Below are 18,880 nucleotides of genomic sequence, written 5' to 3' on the forward strand. Positions count from 1 at the left end.
CCTCCTCTGAGGGCGGGGCCAGAGAAGTTGCTACAGCCGGTCCCCTGCAGAAGTCTGCGAGTGGGAGATCTGCAGTTCAGGTGAGGGGGTGGGGGAGGGTTTTTGAGTATGTGTGAAGTGTGTGTGATTAAGGGAATGAATGAGTATTTAAATGTTTGTGAATGAGTGTGAGTGTGTGTGTGATAGCATGGATGTGTAAGGGGGGTGGGGGTTGTAGCATGGCATATGGAGGCTGTAATCCCACTGCTATCATCCCCAGGTTCCAGCATGTACTGGCTGCCTTGGCTTGATAGGAGTGTGATTGCTGTTAGCAGTTTGATATATATATATATATATCAAACTGCTAACAGCAATCACACTCCTATCAAGCCAAGGCAGCCAGTACATGCTGGGTTAAAAGGCATATCATGGGGCTGAGTGGCATATAGGGGGTTAAAATGCATTTCTGGACCTCCAGAAATGCATTTTAACCCCCTATATGCCTATATACCTCCAGAAATGCTTTATACCCCCCTATATGCCACTCAGCCCCATGATATGCCTTTTAACCCCCTATATGCCAGAGTGGCATACAGGGGTATAAGGCATATCATGGGGCAGAGTGGCAAATAGGGGGGTATAAAGCATTTCTGGGGGCAGAGTGGCATAACTGGGGGGGGCAGGTTGGCAAATAAAAGGAAATTTAAAAAATATATTTTTCTCAATCATAGCTTTTATTAAACATGAAAATAATTTACATTAATTAATATTTACTGGTAAAACTTTTTCCCTATAGGGTAGTCTTATATTCAGGCTTTTTGTTTTTTTCCTAAATTAATATTTTGATTTTGGGGGGTCGTCTTATAATCGGGGTCGTCTTATAATCGAGCAAATACGGTATTTTAGACGTAAAGGGGCCCATAGGCTTACTCATCCCAACTGTATGTGAGTGGAGGGCTATGCAGCTACAAGGTTTCTTTCATGGTCTGCGTACCACCTGCTGATCACCAACTGCAGGGGGCTTTACAGGACAGAGCAGAGAAATTCTTAGTAGAGAGGTCTGAACTGGTAGCTCCTGTTGAGGGGGCCCAAATGGCAGCTGCCGAGGGCCCCTATGGTAAGGGACAGCTATCCCTTTTGTCCTGCTCTAAAGTTGGCTCTGCATCAAATTCTGTCTTTGAAATAAGCAAAAAGTTGGATTTGGATTTGAATGTTAAAGATTTGATAGAATCTTCTCAATACTAAGACATTTTCTAAAATATTACGTTATAGAGTAGATATACTGATTAACAAAAAAAGTGATGTAACTTACTTTCTTCCCATTTATCTGCAGATTCCAGCAAGGACAGGAAAAAGAAAGAGAATGAGCCGTTAGGAGGATGTATAAAACAGCTGCTAAGAAAAGGAAACGGGATTTAGGCAATAAGGCATTAGTTATACATAGAGGTAATGCTTCTATGAAAGCAAGCAAAGAAAGTGCATAAAGGACCCTTTACTTCAACGTGCCAACATCAGAAAAACATGTGCATTATGTTTTTTAGATTTAGCTTTATTTAATCCAGACCTTGAGCTGTAGGCACATTGACACTGTCCCGAGTGTCTGTAAGAAAGAGCTAAATTAGTTGCTCCTTACCCTGAAAAGTGCAGAGAACCGAGTTAAGATATCATATCCCTTTTGTTCTGCAGTATACAGCCCCTAGAGGGAGCAAGATGTGGTCTTTTATTCTATAAGAGGCACAGATGCTGCCGTCACCCCACCGGACCGCCAGTGCTGTGCCTCTGCCACGGGAAAGTGGGAGGCTAAGACAGTTTATACTTTTTTTTAAGAGAGAGAGGTTAAACCTGAAAAGGGGTGAGCTATGTTTTCTAGTGTAATATACTCAGTGGCGTCTTAACAAATGGGCACACTGGGCAGCAATGTGATTCACCCCGGAGCCCCTAGAACAGCAGTGTATCTATAGGATGGAACAATGAGCCCCCAACTGGCCCTGCTCATCAGAATAGTGCATACTATATGTGTGTATAAGGGCAGTGTATGTGTATATGTGTGTTTATGTACAGGCGTGTTTGAGGGTTATCTATATGTTTGTATATATAGGCAGTGTATATGTGTGTGGGCAGTGCATTGTGTGTATATGGGAAGGCGTGTGTAAGGACAGTGTATGTGTATATTTGTGTATGGGCACCCACTGCCCGCCAGACTCAAAGCTGCTCTCCCTTACATGTACACACATATGCATACTTCTGTTGGTTAATCCTCACTTCCATTATGTTTTGTGTGTGTGTGTGTGGGGGGGGTTTGCATTGCTTTCAATGTGCAATGCTGTTAAGACGGCTCTAAATCTACTACATGCTGTGAAGGGCACTGCATCCTTTGTCTTTGACAAATATTAAAATTCGTTAATTAAGTAATTAAGTTGCTGAAAGAAGAGGAGGGCAAAAGTGGTTAATTAATGGTTATTTAGTTCTTGAAAGAATGTTAGAAAAAGATGAAAGCTCAAAGCAACAAAGAATATACTGGACGTTTAGTATGCTTCTCACACGACACAAATATTAAAATGCAGACAGAGGGGTGCTTACTGCACATTAGTGGAGAGCCTGACTGGCAGAGCCGGTGCGGGTTTGCGTGGGACCCATGCCTGACCTAGAAACGCACAAGGGTTAAATCAGAATTGGGTCAATATGCTCCTTCAACCTTAGGCAGCAGGCCTTGGCTTGGTGTGAGATCTGGGTCAGCTCATGCCCTGGCCAAGTTTGACCAGTTGAGGTGACATAGATAGTTTCTGTGATATGGGATTACCAGGGCCGCCCTCAGACATTTTTTTCCAGAATGGATCAACGACAAAATCTAAAAGGATAAATCCAAAGTGCTTTAAGCCGAGGCAGAACTATTTTTTTTCCCTACAGGATTTGAGAAATGAGGTTCACTCCACAGCAGGTAAAGCGCTTCCTGCTCGGGTAAAGATGGGCGCTGTCATGCGTGGAAATCCCGGGTGAATAAACACAATGCATATATAATACAGTAACCTGGGACAGCCTTAACCTTAAGGTCCAGCATTAAAAAAAAGCAAAGGTTGCTTATTCCAACTCTAGAATCCAGTACAGAAAGCGTGACATTTAAGTGATGGATACTGCTGTCCAGAAATTCTGTCTTTTGGACCAAGGAGGGTTGTTTTGTTTGAGAGCAGATTATCCAGTGATAGAAAGTCTAATCATTTGCGAATGGCAGGGGACTTTTAGAGTGAAGACTGAAAATTACTGTACAGCTCGACAACACATATTTTAATTCAGCTCTCGCATTGGGAAGGCAGCAGAAATCCACAAAGGAATACATTAAACCATCCCAGTGTTTTATAAAAGACACTTCAACTGCAATATAGTATTCTATCCGCCATGGATATAACGCGAGTTATTTATAAAAGGTGATTGTTGTGCAAAGTTTGAAAAGTGGGTCTATCACCATAGCGACCAATTGGTTGTTATAGTGATAAGATACTTTAATGACACCGTCTATAAGGGCATATGGTGTATATATCCAAAGCTATGGCCGTGTTTAATGTGCCCCAAACTCTCGTGCGGATGAATGCACTCCAAATCGAACAACCCCAAACTCCATTAATTAATAGGGTTGCAGTGAATACCAGCAATGAAAGGGTGTATAACTCACTCTAGACAAAGCAGCAAAGAAACAATCAATAACATTTTACAGGCAAATGAGAAAGGTATGAAAGGCCGGGCAGAGTAATTAAGACTTACTTAGACATTATTTCCACACAATTACACAAAGCAATAACAGATATACCTCCTAGATGTTTCCCCTCTCACGCTAACATTATCATTTGTTTTTTATGTGCTGTATAATATCTTCTCTCCCGACATTCTAATCAATGAATTCATTTTCTTCCGTTTGTTCTTCATCTGGCATTGCATACGACTCTACCATGTCAACCATTCCTCAGCCTACATGGTTATCCTGTCCTACCAGCTGATAGACTATCACAATAAGCACCAGCAGGTCAATGAAGACCTCCCCACCGTATTTATCTGCTACAATCAATAATAAAGACCCCGAAACCTCTCCCTTTTTCTCTGATACATGGCCCTTATCCATTTAAACCCTGACCCTTTCAATATGTGAGCTCAGTTGATCCGAGAGTGGGGTGGGGTGGGATGGAGAAGGGAGGTGATGACTTGAACCTGCTTTGGGATATTGATATTTGGATATTACAGGGAGGTCACAGTTCTACAAGATATATTGGCTGTCTTATTCCATGCACGACAAAGAAATCCCAACAGTATACAGAAGCGATATGTTGTTATCCCCTTTGACTCCTCATATATTGAATCTTAATAGTACGCACTCCGATACTGTAGAAAACAATTAAAGTGACATCGTAGGCACATTCCAAATGGATTTTATGCGGTGATTTCAATGTACGGCTCTTGCGAGCCTTGGGGAGTTTTCAGTGTCTCAGTGCAACACGCTCGCAGCGAAAACTAGGGCAAGCTAAACGTCTTGGAAATTATAGCAACATCCTCAATGAGTTATTATGACCTTGTCAGCGAGCGCTATGGAGTGCTCTTGAAACAAAACAACACAAAAGAAAGGTAGGCTTGGGAGTGAGTTACAAATAGAAATGATTATATGCAGAGGACTCTAATTATGTTTCAGTATCAGGCAGAACGCAGGGAGGGGAACTAATGTTATATTAAAGATGTAGGCAGTGCCTCAACTATAGATTCTGTAGGGTACAGTCACTTTGTATAAAGCTCTCATATAGACAGTTAATTAGAGCAGTGTCTGATTCAGGAGAAAGCACATCCCAATAACCAGGCCCAGACTGGCTACCTGCACCAAACACGTATCCAATATGTAGAGCGTGGCAGCCCACATCCAGCTATTGGCCACACGCAGTCCATCAGACGGCTGGTGGCCTTAAAGTGCCAGCCCATCATCGCCAGTCCAGCCGTGTCAAAAGCCCAGTAATAGTAAACTTACAGTTTGTCTAAAACAACAAACATTTTGGGATTGATTCACTAAATGGAGAGCTGTCAAGACAGTTCAACTCCCCGACTTCACTGTTCATTATGAAGGTCCGACCCCAGTGAGCTTCTGCTGCTGGAAGATCTTGGTGGCCCTGCATAATGCATTGTCAAATCAGCAAGATTTGTTCGAAGTCTCTTCACCCATCGCATTATGCATTACACAGAGCCAACTTGGGCCTTTTCCAGGAGAAACTTGCATGTGTTGGACATTCATAAAGTTGAAACTCACAAATCTCCTGCCAATTTTCCCTTTAATATAGCTAGAGACATTAAAAGCAGTAATAGAGAGATGGTTATGCACCTTATCGATCATTATACCTCACCTAGAGTATAATGTACAGCTCTGGAGAACCCATCTCCAGAAGCATATAGACATTCTACAGAGAGTTCAGAGAAGGGCTACAAAAATCCTAAATGGTTTGCAGGATAAAAATGATCAGGAACTCAAAATATATAGCTTCGAGGAAAGAAGAGAGAGAGAGAGAGAGGGGGGATGTGACAAAAACATTTAAATACATAAAGGGATTTTCCAATCTAGACACCCAAATGATTGAGAACTCAATGTTATCGTGAGAACTCAATGGACCTGACTCAATGGGCTCCTTTAAACTATAACATGCTTCTGAGAATTGGAAGGTTTGTTATTTAGCCATATCTAAAACCTGCCCACAGAAATAAATTCTCTGACCGAATCAATGGATTGGGCTATGTACTAAGAACAAACACAATCTAGGTCTATGATTATGGAGATCGCTCTAAACTGCACAGGTGTTAATCCCACAGCCTACTAGTAGACTAATGCCATGTAACCAGTTTGCTCTTTGGGTTCTTGTAGCTATTTACAACCACAAAACCAACATTAACATTGACATGATTACTCTGAGTGCCTTAAAGAACCCCATAAAAAGAATTGTGTTACATAAAATACACAGCGTACACGTTACCTTTTCATATTAGCTTGAACAACGCTTGTCTTTGTAGAAGACAATGCTGTAAATAATACATTTACCGGTATACACCATTAAAAAATAACGTAGTCTTTCACCTCCTGCTATTTTGGAATTTCAAAATTCTCTTATGTTATACTAAAACTTAAGAGCATTTATTATTATTACTCATGCCAAGCATACATAATATAACATGAGGATATGCAGGCCTGGACTGGGAATCTGGGAAACAGGGCCAATGCCTCGTGGCTTCTGACCAACAGCGCCCATTAGCCCTCCTAATGTGGAAACAATGTAAAAGAATAATTTATTCACTAAAATAGACTGGCTCAGCATCACATCCACCATTTTAGTCAATAAATTATAAATAAATATACTAGAATATTCTTTATATTATTAATTATTTATAGATGGCTTGTATACCCTGGATATATCTGGATGAATACGGTGTACTATATATATATATATATATATATATACTTGTGCATTAGGACTTATGCATTAGAGAGGTGCAGAAACGCTTCTCTTTCTCAGTGGATCCATCTGCGTTATTCTGGTCTCTTGAAGTACCTCCGCAAAGGGTGGAGCAACGGCACATCCCAGGGACTGCTTCTCCCCTGTTCCTCCAATCGGGAGAGGGTGTGTGTGCAGAGACTCTGTCCTGTTGCAGAAGCGCTCCGGGATAACACAGCGGAGAGCAAGGAGAAGCGAACCAAAATAAAATAGAGGAAAGAAGACAGAAGAAGCGAAGAACAAGAAGAGGCAAGAAGAGAAGTGGAGCTGCGGAGAAGTAGATGAGCACACGGAAGCGATTGGTGGAGAAAACGATGTTTTTTCCCGAAATAGACCAAAATCGAAATGAAAAATTTGTCCGAATTGTTTTTGGTCCATGTGCACAGGTCCAATATATATATATATATATATATATATATATATATATATATATATATATATATATATAGTACGAAAAACCTTTTTCTCCTTCTGTGTCAGTACTTTTCAAGATGTTTCAATGTTATTGTCATTTTTAATGTTATTGCTAATCTTTATATATATATATATATATATATATATATATATATACACATAGTTCAAGCAAAAGATCTCTGCTGTAAATCTTTGAATTCTGCTGATGTAGTTATATGCTATTCTGCATTAATCAATGTGCCTCTGAAATCACCGCATTATCTATATATCACATTACAAGATCCAACTTTTAGTCTGCATGCCAAGGAATTAAAGGCCTCTCCAGATGTCTCCAGTGAGACCCACAAAACCTGTACGTTATTTCTTAAGTACTTTTATTATTTAGTTATTAGTTTTATTTTTTTTTGTCAATTTTGTTTTTCCAGCCTTAGTCTCTCTAAGTGCATTAGATTATACTATTTAAATGTTAAAGGTGTGCATCTCGAAAGCATCACAAACATTAATTCAGATCCTCTAGATTGTAAGCTCGTTTGAGCAGGGACCTCCTTACCTGTTGTTTCTGTAAGTCAAATTGTTATGTTATGTACTATTTGTTATGTCCTGTCTACCCATTGTACAACGCTACAGAACATGATGGTGCTATATAAAACAATAAATAATAAATAACAATAAATGATAATAATAATGAATGCACTTGTAGTGTATGTTAAATCACTGATTGTAATACAGTAACAACTTTCTTGGATCCAAGGGTGTTCATCTACGTCGAGACCAAGGACTGATTAAAGCAGGAAGAATTCTATGTTTCCGTGTGATGTGAGCTGACCAAGGTGCTGATGTTGTGCTGTGCTTATCACATGGCTCCGGCTAATGTTGTTGATGAGTTGTCCCTGGTCTTGAAGTATGTAACATGCGGGTGTTTAAGTTATATTTTAAAGAACTGGATTTAACCATTATTATGATTATTTATCATGAATACGAAAGGCATCGAGATTAATGGAATTTGGAAGCTGGGTTGGGAAAATGTCAAGATCTTACTTACAATCTTTTGGTATGTCGATGGCATGGAGAGTGCTGCAGAGGAGGGAGAAGAGGACTGTCCCCAACAGACTGCTTCCTGATGTCACTGCCATGGCAGAGGAGCGGCTTCTTAATAAATCCACGAAGAAAGACAGAAGGGAATCTACCTTAAAGAGAGAGAGAGAGAGAAGAGATAAGATTGAGTGACAGCAATCAGACCCTGCACAAAAAAAAGAACCACCCTCCCTTTACAAGATCAGATATTGTGGGGGGAGGGGCCGGCTGATGGTGTCATATTTAGTGCTCATATTTAACTCTTTAACTGAGAATGAGGCTGGCTGGAATAATTATAAACATTAGTCTTTGTTTTTTAAATAATTGTATGTTGATTAATTTATTTATTTTATTTTATTAAATCCTTAAATTAACATATATCACTGAAAAATGAAAAATAAACATGAAGAAGAGACGGGCAGATGATCGACATAAAAAAAAAAATATATTGGACTTACACTGTCCTCATCATAGCAATATAATAAACAAATCTTACTTGATATTGTGTTCTTGCTAATATATATCAGGCGTGCAGAATAATTACAGCTGGAACATATCCATTGGCATTCTCATTATTTTCAACCCTTTTATTAATTATGTCATTTATGTTGAATAACCAATTTTTGTAAATTACATTTTGTTAAAAAACTTTGCAAACCCAAGGAATCTAGGAAAATAATTTCCAATAAATTAGTTGAAGGATCTTCTGTTGTGTAATGCAGTTAATACAGTTTAATGTATGTTATATTTTATATTAGATATATGTAATAGGTTCATTTGGTAATAGTGACGTCATTACAGTTTAATGCCTGGAAGGACGTACAGTACTGGTGTCGGTGTCAATGGGCTAGCAGGCAATGGTTTTCAGATGGAGACGCTCCTGGCACGTGGATAGATACATGAATTGGAGAATCACAATGTACTATGTGATAGCTACATAGGAGAAGCCGAAAGAGGGAAAAGAAAAGGAGGAGTGACCCGACTGCACTCTCACCCACCGCCTGCCTCCTTCCGACTATGTCTGCTATATACAAGCAGCTATGAAAGAAAACAGGTCTCTTTAATTATGGAACAAAAAGAGCTCCACTTCTCCGTAGAGACATGCGTCTGCCAGACAAAGCTGGTCTCCATGGGAGGTGGGGAAGAAGACAAGGGAGTAAGAGCCTGTGGAGCCAGCTGAGATCATACACTATTCTAGACTCCATATATCGTCCATAAAATTCTGCTTCATAACCGAGCCGGGATTTAAAGTCATTCGATCGGTAGGGAATAAGCTGTTGCTGATGTAGAACGTCTCTGGCAATGTACACAGGTACAACAGGTCCCCACCCTTAATATAATACGGCCTATTCCTTTGCCAAAACTAAGTCAAGATGGTGAATCACTTCGCCGATCTACACATCAAGCTAGGCTCTAGAATACGTGATGTAAGACGGTCAAAATTACATATGATTTTTAAATAGAAACTAATATAATTGTTAAATCACCTATGTTTATAGGCTAAATCATATGCACTATATAGTTATCTAAAGTGTTATATAAAGCTTATATTCTATCATAACCCACTATATTTCTATCAAGAGGTCATAGTTAGAGGTTTAGATGTAATGTGAGGATATTTTACTTTATAGAGAGGGTGGTAGATAGGTGGAACAGCCTCCCATCTGAGGTGGTAGAGGCTAATACGGTGAGGGTATTTAAACCTGCATGGGATACGCATACGGCTCCTGAATGAAGACAAGTCCAAGGACCGAGTGCATCAGGAAAAACGGGCAGACTAGATGGTTCTTATCTGCTGTCAGATTCCATGTTTCTATGCAATGCACGTTTCATGATTGTTAGAACAGAATTGTCTTTTTGCATATGATTTTACAATTTTATTATTCCAACTTAGAAATAATAACTGGAGTTACAAGACAAATAAAATGTGTGTTTTAGCAGAAAATATTCTATGTTTCTCTAGAGCAGAAGGGAAGAGGGGGGGAACAATCCATTTCTTTCAATGTCTCTTCTAAATTATACACACAATTACTTGCATTGTATTCATACTATTTAGGAAACTATCTTTTCTGGCACCTCTTTGCAACAAAATAACAACATTGCATTGTCTCAAATTGTTTGGTGTGCTGCATACAGAATAATAAACTCTCTGGATTGTGTCTATTCTTTTTCAAATCATTAATAGTTTCAGCATAGGCGATACAATAAATACAGAGGCAGCTCCTTGAAGCCCTACTCGTAGAGTATATGTGAGCCCTATGGTCTCAGGGGACCTATGAGTGGATCTTTAGGGGAGGTGTGACACCAGTTTTTCAAAATGCGAAATTATTACATCATATAACACTTTAAAAACTCTTATGTGTTGATGACTGGCCTCTTACACTGCATTAGAGACTATTTTACACCAGAAGAGTTAAATCCCAGTGGTATAGAAACGTAGAATTTGACGGCAGATAGGAACCACCTGGTCCATCTAGCCTGTTATTCTAAATCCAGGGTAGCTTTATGCCCAGCCCATGCATATTTAAGTTTTCTCACCTCTACCTGCTAGGATGCTCTTCCACTTATCTACTACCTTCTCAGTAAATTGAGCCAAACCCTGCATAGCTAATTACTTCTCTTCCTTGACCTCCTCACCCGTCCTACTTAAGCTGCCAGAACCCATCCGCTTTTAGTAAATGGGAGGAAATCTGATGTAAACCTGGGACAAAGTAATAAGATAGCTGCTCTGAACGGCATACAGATAAGGTGCATCAGTGTTGCTTTAATATGTAAAAGTGTAACATAGGGTTCTCGGCATAATGTATTCACACTTCCCCTAATATTGGATATCAACACAACTAATGTATTTGCTTGGAAGCCCAGAGTGTGCTATCAATATCTGTGCCACACTTATTATTTGACATCATAGGTGATTGAGGCTCTAACCCTTTTTTTGGAACTTTCAGTACTTGCACACATGTCCTAAAATATTAAAAAAAGTAACTCACAACTCAAAATGAATAATTTCTACATATGGAAAATGCCACTTCTATGGTGCCACTATTGGAATTCTTATCAATTGAGCTCATCGCCATTTATTCCTTCCTCTGTCCGCGCCTAGTGTTCTCTCTAAAAACCTGTCCTTGGTATTCCCTTGAATGTAGACGCCGGGTCCTTTAGTATGATTCATTTAATCTACATCTATCCTTTGGATGTCACGCAGGGAAGCACTATTAATTCATAGATCCACACCATAGAACGCACACACACACAAAAATTGCTAAAATCCAAGCAAAGTACTGCTAAGTGCTGACAATTCACATCATCACCTTGACATAAGCTGTGAGCGAGGGGACGTTAAATAAACAAGAAATAACTAAAGCCTGGGTTGTCCTTATTGATAGATTCTGTCTAGGACATCAAGGTTTCTGGCACAGCCATCGATTTTGATGAGTTTTGAGGTTCAGGGTAGTGAAGTTTGTGCCACCACGGAGACAAGTGCTTTCTTGTATGCAAGCAAAATATTTAATTCTTTATTGACTCTTCTAAAAGAAAGAAATATAAAGAATATAAAGAAATATAACACCAGCTCATCTGCCATGTCAAGATACTCCATGAGAGGTAAGAAAAACCAGTGGGGACCAGACCAAGAACACGCATGTGATAAGAAAGTGGAAAAGCCTTTGGTAGAGGACCCGAGGTTGAGGAAGACACATATCACCCATAGGAGTGAGAAGGGAATTTCTTCTTTTTTTTGGTTTTTATTGTTTTATAAGTTTTCACGCCATTGCCATAAATCAGGGTCGAGCGTGTCCCCGTTCTTAATTGGAGATTCAGCCCATTCCAGCACCTATAAAGACCCTAATTGTGCCCCATATGTAAAACTGGCAGTGAAAAGGAGCTCCATGAGAAGCTGATTTAAGAGATGTTGATGGAAATGAGAGGAGCGAAGAAAGAGGGTCACAGACAGAGTATATACGTGAAACATAGAGAGCTGTACCAGAAGCTGAGAAATATTGGAAGAGTATGATATCAAAAAATAACATTACACACCCAGGAAGAAAAAGGCAGCTGTCCTGATAAATCTCTGCTCTCAACCATATGTCTCTCTGCAACTAACTTTTAAAAATTAATGAGGTCTTGGACCGATAATTGCTAATGGCTTTCAAATTGTCTTTGGAACAGCATAGCGGCCGCCATAAGAAAATAGAACTTCTTGTAAACTATACACATAAAAAGATTTGGTGTTTAAAGTCAAACATGAAATAATAGATTTTAAGTACCTATTAATCATAGGAACTTTAATGTAGATCCATAATATATAAGGCCCTATGTATAGATTAGCTCTCTTGGGAAAAACAACTTGTAAAACTGTATAATGGTATATATATTTCTTTTTTTTTTTTGCGACTAGGTACTTCCAGTTCATGACATCTGTGGATTTCATTGCGAACCAAGGTTGCTTCGGGAACTCCTTATCTATCAATGCAGGAAATGGATTAGTAGAGAATTGATTTAAAAGGAGGAGTCGGAGAAAGAGAGTAAAATCTTTAACACCTCTGTTGTTCCCACTGTTAAGTTAAATAATTGAATAAATGGACAGAAATAGCTTCTAGCCATAGACCAAGACCCAGTGGACATCTGCTGGTCTAAATAATTCAGCGGGGGTGGGGGAGGTTGGCATTTAAGATACATGTTCTTATTTCTCTGCTCGTCCACAGTTCTCCACTCTGTATACCAAGGAGAAGCATGAGACAATGATGCCTTCAGACTGGGGCTTGGATGGTCCTACAAAATTGGCAAGAAACATGAACAAATGTGGTTCTTGTAGGCATCTTGAATGCATGCCTTTCAATATTTAAAACAGCCAATGAGAGACATGTTTGCTTTAGGGGGTGTGGATAGAAGCGTGGTCAGAGCCGGGGTATGATTGTATGCTTCTAGACTTTGAAAAGTGGTGAGGGTATATCATCGATATATAGACATATCTGGTATATGTTCCAATACATCCTAGAAACAAAAGGATTATGTGCGTCTTTTGTGTTTCATCCACTCTTGTATAAAAGAAGCTAGTCTCATAAAGAGCCATTTGGGTCGTTGTTTCACCCTGAACACTTTAAAGACTTGTATTGTATTTCGAAGACTAGATTATAATAAAATGTAACAAATATATCAACAATTTTTTTAAGGTTCTCCGAAGAGTACTTTTTCAACATTGACCATTACAAACGGATACTCCGAAATACATCCGAAGAGTGTTTTTATCTTAATGCTAATTTTTCTTAAGGTTTCCCTCCCACTTTCAGTCGGTCCGCAGTCGGTGGATTGTATTTTTATTATCAGACAATATGCTTTACATATATCTGTATTGTTAACAAATATGCCACAATGCTAGTTTCTGTGTGGGCAGCATAGCTGCTGTACGCCATCTAGTGTTGAATGTGAGTAAGTGCGCTTACCATAGCCCATGTCATATAAAAAAAGTAGCAAACCAGGCTTCACTTTAATTATGGGATATGGTGAATTTATTTAACATATCTTCTAATAAAGTACTGATTTTCATTTTAATGAATGTGAGACCAATGAATTAAAAACGAACAAGGTGCGTGGGAGACAATATGACTCACACCTATTTAGCTAGGGTTGTGAAAAGAAAAAATTTGATCAGAAAAAAACATTATTCCATCTATTCTAATACATTCATACTAAAAAATGATAGACCTTGATGATCCTAACCAACTCAACGGGTTTTATGTAAGAAAAGCCATTGTGATGCAACTGTGGTCTTGTTACCATAGCAACCAAAGACACGTTACTGCTGATTGAGTCCATATGGTTTAGAATGGTATAGATTTTTATATACACCTGGATATAGTATAAATATATCAAAGCAGAGTTACAGCAATTAAAAGACACGCAGCAGCCATCTTTGCCTTGAATTCTTATAAACGTCAGATCTTCACCCTGCAAATGATTGAAGGAATGGAGCAAAGTGAGCCGACATTTGCAAATCAAATTGCAATAAGTGGACCTGAAGCAGCTTTTAACGATAATGCAACCCTTCAACATGTCATGTGTAGCGTCGCCCTGCAAAATGCCTGTGAATGCATTAGATTAGTGCACTTGACAAGCGCCTGGGATGCACATCGGCATCGCGGCTCTTCACAATCTGCGTGTACTCGCCATGGAACCAAGGCTTACGCCGTGTTCATTGAATTATTTATGTAACTTATGCCCTCTTTCTGTTACAAGAAGAAAGGAATTTAGCTTACGCGTATAATGTGTTGTATATATTTTTTACTGTTTTTTTTTTTTATTAATATATGCATTCACCACTGAAAAGGGGATGAAAACAGTTATGTTATTCTAGAAGTTATTGGTGAAGTTGTGTAATCTCCATAGCAACCAAAATAATGTTATTTCTTGGAACTTTATACATAATTTTTAATATATATATATATGTACATGGTGAATACATTGTGATAAAGTTTTTGTTTTCTTCAAATGGTTAGCAGAGAATGCTGACCGTATATCGCACTGTATTAGAAAACAGGAGTCGGTAGATTATAATGTAAATTGGCCTAATAGCTCCTACTTTCATGGGATTTACAGCAAAGCCCCCTATAGATCCAATTTTGCCTCTAATCCTCCAGGCTAACCATGTACTTAGAAGGGATTGTTAAACCAGAGGGAAGGCGCGCGGGTACGGCTGAATTCAGGGACGCCAGATTGCTGATACAATGCTACCACTGCGCCGGCACCCGCCTGGCTCTGTACAAAAGGAATGCCCTTCACATGGCAGTTTTTTTTTGTTTGTTTTTTTTGAGAATAGTAATTTTATTTGCACAAAAAAAAGAGAGATGACTATCTTCTGCCAATAACATCTGAAGGGCACTGCTCTTGTTTGAAAGAACAAATACGTACAATCAGCAGCTGGGTGTTCCCTACGGTGTACAACAAGCTAAGGCAACAGCTAAAAGGAGACTTTCAAGACGGACTTTATAGATTTTGAGAGTCTTCTTGGATGCAAAGTGTAAATGGGTCCTCAGCAGAGGTTTAAAAAATAATGTTAGGGTTGAGAAACCAGGTTTATGTGTTCAAGAACCAATCCTATGTTCATAGATCCATAGAGCTATCCTCAAATAGAACTAGGTTGTATTTTAGGAGCCATGGCTCTCTGGATGTTTAGTTTTGCCAAGCTACCATCGTACAACATCTAAAACTCCTTCGTAATGGTCCAGTGGAAGAAGTAGTCTGTTGGCACTGGTGTTCTACGCCGCAGGTGCCATTGGGCGTACGATGATAAAAGGATCAAAATCAGATTCGTACACATTTTTATTTCATTCATAATATCATAAATCATGGTGGGTACTGGTTACTGTGGCCCATGGCATGTCCACTCTTTTGCCTCGTTTTCCTTATGATTTGTTCCACCAAACCAAGCTTGAGCCAGATTCCTGGCTTGGCTTGGAGTCTATGATTGAAATGAAAAAAGCACCCAATACGTAAGTACTTAATATACTCGGAATGTAGAAGACCACTTCATTCTGATGTGAAAATCATACTTGCGTCTGAAATGCCAAATCAATAAATAATTTTTTTGCTGTTATTCATACTTATTTCTGAATTTTATCTGAAATGCCTTCAATGTGCAGTCCTGTTTTATCCCGCCTTATCTTCATTTCTGTTACTCTAGCTATAATTTTATACATATTTTTATATAAATATCGATTTTTTTTTTAAATATGATACTCTTTCTCACCCGTCCATGGTAACTTTAGAAGATGGAGTCCCAGGTGACCTTCAGAAGTGTGAGGGTTCTGCTCCCCTATTGTTTGGTGTATTTAACCCCTTAAAACTATCATTCTGAAGGGGGTTAACTTTACGCAAACTGTAAATTTACACATCTTAGTTTGATAACACACCTGCCACAATACGGCGGGCTTATAAATTACATTCTGACTTCAATGAACTATCCTCGAGTCAGCACTTACTGGGGTCTCCTCAATCAGCACATTCTAGGCATGCGGCGGTGACACCAACATTAAAAACACTTCTGAATAAGGAGTCCGGAGATAGACAGGGAGGCTTTATCAGCAAGAGGGTGTAATGAGGCAGATGACAGCTCGTAGCTATCAAATCAGCTTATTAGGTCCGAAAGTGAAAAGATGAACAAGAGGCAGGGAAGATAGACAAGGGACGGCGACAGGGGGGGGGCAGGGGACTCGCGAGAGAGAGGGGACCGGGCCAGCGTCACGCTTCTGGAGTTAACATGCGGTGATGCATGTCATAAATTTCTCTGTGAATTGTCACCAAGATGGCTTTCATTAGTCCGACAACCAGGGCAGCTTACATGTTTTCTCCCTGTATGTAATATGACAGCACTGGCGGTGCACATAGACGGACAGGATGCTCCTGGCACTTTGCGTTAAATCAGGAGCAGCCGCGGTACACGGAGTATAATACAGTCCAGCGCCATTTATTTTGCATCTTTTATTACAATCTCTAATAGACCTGAGAAGCCTATATCCGCTGACGGCCATAAAAATAAAGCGTGCATGGATGGGGTGAAATGTAGAAGAGCTTAACCCTTTCCCGGCTAGCTGGCGCAGATGGGGTAGGGAGGCAGATCGACACACATGGGCAGAATTCTCACCAGTGGCGCTAGTAGGGTTGCCATCTAATCAAGGGATTATTCGGGGCACATACACATTCGGCTGGTAAATTACTAGCAAGCTGGCGAACCTAGGTGCCAAAAGGGAGGTCGTTTTTGCATTCCAAAAAGAGAGGTTTACCAGGGTAAAAGAGGACGGGAAGTGTGATCGGACCCCCAGTCTGAAACCTGTAGAATTATTTGACGTTCTGCCAACTTCCTGGTGGCATTATCCCTTTTTGTTAATAAATTACGATTTGATAAGCAGACAGATCCCATTGCTTTAAATATTGTGTTTGCTTTCACGAATCGCCCCCAGAGAGCGAGGGGAAGCACCAGGCCAGGCAAAGAAACAGGAAATCCTTAAATCTTCACAGCGGGGCATCTATTCACTCAATGCCAACCGAGCTCGAGCTGTCACGATGCCATTGCTTTGACGCCGGTGTAATTAGGGTCCCTAATGTTGTAGCTATTTCTGACCCTGAGAAGTTTGGGTGCTTTTATTTACCATTATGATGGCAGAAGAGGTATTTTGACCGACGCCATGAGGCGGTATGTGACACCTGCAGCTTCTCCCGTAGCTGAGCATTTCCCTGTATCTCTACCCCCCCCAGCTGATGCTTTCAGGGCTTTCCCTCCTCTCATCTTACCATCCCTGGGGAAACCTAACAGACTGGTTGCTGCTGGCTGGTCCCTAGTTTCCATGGCAACCGCATGGCAGAAAGCTGATGATGCTTAAAATATAATGTTTAACCACTTCTGAGGAAAACTATGCACGGATTAAAACAACATATGTGTGAAGACAGGCTGCTCTATGTATATAATTGCTTTATAACCGAATATAGCTTTATAAATGCTGTGCTAGTGTGTAAATAAACATACATGTGTGTGCGTGCACATGCACATACTTACATATAAGTCAATAAACGTATCTATAAATATATTTTCGCAGGCAATTTATCATTAAGTCCATTAATCAATGTTATCCCCGCACCCTTTCCTTACCACTAGCTCTGAAGTACAGGCACTCACCCCTCCCCCACTTCACCTCCCCCACAGCTCTCCCAGCCTTCCAGATCATGATGTAATATAGAATATGCCCCGGGGTGGAACCAGGAGAACATTCATCCCTTTGTAAATGGACTTAAATGCTGATCCAGTTTTTAATGAATGTATTTTGGGATAACCAATGTAAGTTTTCCTTTTCCCGACATAATATGATGTCATATTGATAATGAACTGTTCTAAATATACAGATTTTGACATGAAAACTAAAGGATCGTTCCTGTTAATTAACACTACATACAGCAATGTGGCCCAAGATTTCTGTGCCTGTCCAACGCAATGTCCGTCTCTTACCCCATGTTGCATGTGCTTTTGAGGGGAACACCAGGATATGATGTCATACCCCGCACTGAGTATAGAGAATTCAGGGTACTAATAAGTGACCCCTATATACACCCCTGTACTATGGCCTATAGGGTCATTGGCCATGATAGCCAGTGAACACTAAAAAAGCCAAGCTCTCCCAATCAAGCCGACAATTAGTGACTATGATTCTAAATCCTTTCCATCATGTTCATGACAAATATTGTGTGGTTCCTATACTTCACAATATTAAATCATTGATGTCGTAAAGGTACAAATAGCTCATAAAATATAAAATTATCATCATAATTCATTAGTGGAAACGGATGTCTAGCTATTCTTGGACTACAACTCCAATGAACCAACCAGAAGGACCGCAGTGGACTGGCGGAGGATTATGTGAATTGCAGTCCCACGACGGCTGGAGGCCAATGCCAACCTTTTTCTTCTGGCCTTAAATGAATGACATGGATACTCAGCGTGGCTTCATTTCCTCCCTGGTCTTTCGTTAGCCCTCCTATTAAATATAATACCCACATCGCCAAACCGCATCAGTCCGACTCATCAAGCTTATTAGATGTTCTCCTGCGGGGGCAGCCAGATATCTTCTTACATCTTATTTTCACTTTGTTCTCCATCTCTGTGTCGAGGGGAACGCTGCTGCCGACGTCACCATAGAAACACGTCGTGCCTTATTATCCTACACAAGGCTACGGCTTCCAACCTTCCCCGGGCTGAGGGGCTACTGACGCATTGCAGAGTAAAGAGATCTAGCTTATACTTTTCCACAGACAAAAAGAAACAACAGGTTTGTTGTTTTGCTTTCATTCCTTTGTTTTTGTTGATAAACAAGTCAGTGTTGGTAAACAGAAACATCTGTGCGGCAAATCGAACGGGTACAAAA

The 18,880-nt window shown here is 40.0% G+C and overlaps 1 protein-coding gene across 2 annotated transcripts in view; it reads right to left on the bottom strand.

The window, feature by feature from the left end:
• The window catches only part of L1CAM (L1 cell adhesion molecule), a 72,737-nt gene that overhangs the window by 21,282 nt on the left and 32,575 nt on the right, over positions 1–18,880 (bottom strand). For both annotated transcript variants that reach the window (XM_053474230.1, XM_053474232.1), the window contains exon 2: positions 7,942–8,086. In XM_053474230.1, coding sequence (XP_053330205.1) covers positions 7,942–8,032 — 91 coding nt within the window. In that variant the 5' untranslated portion in view covers positions 8,033–8,086. The remainder of the gene's footprint in view (positions 1–7,941; positions 8,087–18,880) is intronic.

This window comes from Spea bombifrons, chromosome 8, assembly GCF_027358695.1.
Source record: "Spea bombifrons isolate aSpeBom1 chromosome 8, aSpeBom1.2.pri, whole genome shotgun sequence".
Classification (NCBI taxonomy): Eukaryota; Metazoa; Chordata; class Amphibia; order Anura; family Pelobatidae; genus Spea; species Spea bombifrons.